The sequence below is a fragment of the Vombatus ursinus genome, unplaced genomic scaffold (assembly GCF_900497805.2).
Source record: "Vombatus ursinus unplaced genomic scaffold, bare-nosed wombat genome assembly UNPS02003356.1, whole genome shotgun sequence".
Classification (NCBI taxonomy): Eukaryota; Metazoa; Chordata; class Mammalia; order Diprotodontia; family Vombatidae; genus Vombatus; species Vombatus ursinus.
Window position 1 is genome coordinate 1 of NW_020943134.1, and position 4,368 is coordinate 4,368.

A 4,368-nucleotide genomic window follows, 5' to 3' on the forward strand; every position below is an offset into this window, starting at 1 on the left:
TTCCAGCTCTGACACTCTGTGTTCTAAGAGCCCTCCCAGCCCTGACATCTAGGGCCCTCCCTCACAGCTCCTTGGGAGCGTATTCTTGCCTTACTCTGCATTCCTAGTATTGTAGCACAGTGCTTGACTCATACAGGGTAAGCCCTTATGGCTGAAGGCACCTTGGTCCTTCCCACTTCCCCATCCTCACCAAGCTTGGTGTATGTGTCTGGGTGTGTCTGTGTATCCAGGGCCTGGAAATCCTAACCACCAGCAGCTGCCACCACTTTGTGTCTGGAACAGCCCCAGAGGTGAGAGGCCTCCTCATCCTGTCTGTTCCCTGCTTTGCCCCATCCTCACCCCACCCCCCCCACCCCCGCCCCGGGAGGAATGCAGCGCTCTAATCCCTGTCTGCAAGTTCCTCCTGTTCTCCAGAGCACTTCAACTGCTCGGGCTGATTGAGGCTCCAAGGTGGGGGGAGAGCTCCATCGCTGCCCCCCCCAGCCCCCTACTCTCTCCCTTTGCTCTCCAGTCTCCTGCTGACAGCTGTTCTCAGATCTTGCTTGGAGACGAGATTGTGCAGGTCAACGGGCGAGTGGTGGTGAGTCCCCTGGAAGGGAAGGAATGATGGCATGTCTAGACAGTTGCCCTGTTGGAAGAGAAGGGGGCCTGCTGAGGGTGGGACCCAGGTCTGGAAATGAGGATCCCACCCCGTTGAGGGAACCTTCTTCCATATGGAAACTCCCCATCCTTTTGGTGTCCTTGGGCTCGGGGGAGAGATGGCGGGAGCACACCTAGGGGATGGACACACGGTACAAGCCTACATTGTAGGGGAGCCTAGGTATCAGACATGGGTGAGGAGAATTGGGGAAGAGAGTTAATGAGTTGGGTGGGGTTGACGAGGGAAGGCTTCCTGGAGGAGAGCACATTTTATGGTACTCAGACTGAGGAAAGAAGAATACAGGATGGGGAGCAGGTTTGTCCAGCCGGATCAGAGCTTCTCACCTGTATATCAGGGGAATGAGGTAGGAATGGAGGTGAGGGGGCAATTCACGGGCAGCCCCTGCCCCCATTCCACTCAGACCTAAGTCTCTGCCCTACCTGCCTTGGTCCTTGAGGTGGGCTGGCCCCGGGCTAGCTTGGACAGGCAGCTGCTCCAGGACCCGACCCTCCTCAGACTGGTGCTGAAGACTGTTCCTGTGCCCAAGACTGAGCCTCAGGTGGGTTCCTTTCCCCCTTCCCCATCCCTGCTCTCTATCCTCTTGTCCCTCACTCACAACTTTCTGTACTTATTCCTCAGAGCCCCTTGGACATTTCCTGCTCAAGGAGCCAGTCACCAGGCTTGACCTCCCCACCTCCTGGGTAATGGACTCTACCAGCAGAGTATGTCATGGGTTGGGGATGGCACATGGGGAAGAGTGACCATTGGGGCCCTGCATTCTCTGTTCCCCACAGAGCCTCAGAAGAAAAAGCTACTGCCTTCATGTTTGACCAGAGCCCAGGCCCAAGATCCCCCAGGTCTTCTGAGGCAGGTAGGAAGGCGAAAGCAGTATGAGGGGATTGGGAATTCTAGACTTGGGTTCTAATCCTGGGATTAGAATTCTAAAATTAGAATTTTAGACTTGGGTTCTAATATAGAATTATAGAATTAGGATTCTAGACTCGGGTTCTAATCCTGGCTCTACTATGGCCAGTTGTATGAACATAGAGAAGTCCCTTCCCTTCTCTAGGCCTCAGTAGAAAAATGACGGTCCAGTTTCTACCACTGGGGTTTGGGCTAGATGACCTCTAATGGGCTAGATGACCTGGTATTCTGTTTCAGTCATCAAGAACATACCCGGTTCTGGCATTCTGTGTTCTAACATTTTATGTTCTAAGGCCCCTCCCAATTCCGACATCCTGTGTTCTAAGGCCCCTCCCCTCTCTGACTTCTTGGGTCTCTAAGGGCCCTCTCAGCTCTGACATCTTGTGTTCTAAGGGCCCTCCCAGCTCTGACATCCTGTGTTCTAAGGGCCCTCTCAGCTCTGACAGCTCTGACAGCCTGTGTTCTAAGGCCCCTCCCAGCTCTGACATTTGTGTTCTAAGAGCCCTCCCAGCTCTGACATTCTGTGTTCTAAGGGCTCTCCCAGCTTTCACATTCTATGTTCTAAGTTGTCTCCTAGCTCTGACATTCCATATTCTAAGGCTCTTTCTAGTTCTTCCAACTTCAACATTTTTTGATCCCATTGCTAGTGCTTCAGTATGTGCCCTGTGTCACACACCTCCAATCCCAGCACATACCACAGATTGATAGGATGCCCCAGCCAACCCCATCATATAAGAAGAGCAGTGTTATCAGCATGGATGTCTGAACTTCTGGGTTCCACTGTTCGTTCTCCAGACCACAGACCCCTCCTAGGCATCTCTCCATGCCTGGTTCTCTGTGGGCCCAGAACATAGCATGTTTTGAGAAGGCTGCTGTCTTCCTAGGCCCAACCACACCTTTAGCCTGTGGCAATATCTCAGGCTCTGATGGGGCACCCAGCTCCCCCAGAGTAGCAGATCCCCACCCAACAGCCCAGCCAGGCGTAGAGGAAACTGAGAATCACGGATTCCCAGAGCCCCTGGACAAGGTAAGCTGGGAGCTGAGGGGGAGGAGCCCCCAGGTCTGGCCTTCCCCTTTCCCCCAGCCCTAGCCAAGTATCCAGGATGGAGCTGGGGCTAGAGACGAGGCTGGACAGCAGCTGGGTGAAGGAATTGGGCCTGTTCAGCCTGGGGAGTACATAGAGGAGATGGCAGCTTTCCCCAGCTATCTGTAGGGCGAGCATATAGACAAGGGTGCATTCTGCTTGGCCCCAGAAGGCAATCGGGTGGGAGCTGCCAGGGGAAAAGATTTGTGCACAATAGAAGAAAAACGTGTTGAAGCTGAGAGGTCTCCAGATGGGGGATGGGTTTCTCCAGAGGGTCAAGGTCCCCCATCACTAAAGACCCTGAGTCAGAGACTGAATGATCATTTGTACGAAGGAATTGCTGTTTGGGTGTGGGTTGGTCTAGATAACCTTCAAGGTCCCTTCCATCTCTTAATATTCTTCAATCCTTGTGCCCTCAGAGTCCTTCCTGCACTAGGAAGAAGTCGAAATCCAAAGGTACACGAGCCTCCTAGACACTAGGGATTGGGTGGGGGGATGCCAGGGATGCTCCTTCCTTTAAATGGCGGACATGGGGGTGTAGTATAAAGATGGGGGGGATGCTGTGTGTTGTTGGGTAGGTCCTCTCTCTTCTGTAGAAATGAGGGAGGTTGGACTAGATGATCTCTAAGGGCAGCTAGGTGGCACCATAGTGCATAGAGCACCGGGCCAGGAGTCAGGAAGATCTTAGTTCAAATCCGGACTCAGACACTTTATAGCTGTGTGACCCTGGGGCAAGTCACTTAACCCTGTTTGCCTCAGTTTCTTCATCAGTAAGATGAGCTGGAGGAGGAAATGGCAAACCACTCCAGTATCTTTGCCAAGAAAACCTCAAAGGGGGTCACGAAGTGTTGGACGTGACTGAACAACAATGAAATGTCCCTTTCAGTTCTAATGCTCTACAAATCCCATGATTCTAATCCCGGGCTCCTCTCCCGCTTTGTACCCCTGTGAAAGTGGGATTTGGGACAGGATGGAGGGAAGGGCCCAGGAGAAAAGAAGATGGTTTTCCTAACTTTGGCCCTCACAGGGGTGGCAACTCGGCTGAGCCGAAGGCGGGTGTCATGCCGGGAGCTGGGCCGGCCTGACTGTGATGGGTGGCTCCTGCTTCGGAAGGTGCCTGGAGGTTTCATGGGCCCCCGCTGGCGCCGATGTTGGATGGTGCTGAAGGGTCACACCCTCTACTGGTACCGCCAGCCCCAGGTGAGCTCTGTGCTGCTACTACCGGAGGTGCCAGGCCTCGGTGCATCCTAGTGTCTGCTATAGTTCAGCCCCAGCCAATGGGCTGGCCTTTTCCATCTTCCTGGGAGGCATGCCTCTTCTGGTCTTTGCTGTTCTCTGTCTGTCCTCCTGCTTGTCTCTGCTCATCCCTCTGCCTGTCTGCCCATCTCTTTTCTGTGCTTCTGTCTCTTCCTTGGGCCCCAGGGCCACCCTTCCCGGCCATCTCCCTCCCTGTCCCAAACCTGGGGATGCCTAGGGGGATAGTTCTACCTTAGTGGAGCTTCATGTGTGCTGGAGAATCCTGAGCTGTCTGAGAGTTTCCCCAAATCTGTTTCCCCCAGGATGAGAAGGCTGAAGGGCTGATCAACGTCTCCAACTATAGCCTGGAGAGTGGCCGAGACCAGAAGAAGAAATAGTGAGAGGGACATGTGGGAGGCTTGGGTCAGACTTGGAGAGGAGATGGAGAGATGGGATCAGATTTGGGGTAGGGGGAGGAGAGTGG

At 53.9% G+C, this 4,368-nt stretch overlaps 1 protein-coding gene across 1 annotated transcript; it reads left to right on the plus strand.

Annotated features, from left to right (window-relative positions):
- Positions 1-157: 157 nt before the first annotated feature.
- Positions 158-4,282, plus strand: LOC114052107 (connector enhancer of kinase suppressor of ras 1-like; the record flags this gene model as incomplete). The annotated part of the gene is made up of 9 exons (XM_027874589.1): positions 158-290; positions 512-580; positions 1,098-1,199; positions 1,280-1,341; positions 1,435-1,511; positions 2,449-2,591; positions 3,068-3,104; positions 3,676-3,848; positions 4,208-4,282. Coding segments are annotated over 9 exons (871 nt in total), but the record flags the coding sequence as incomplete, so codon positions are not given.
- Between the last annotated feature and the right edge of the window lie 86 nt (positions 4,283-4,368).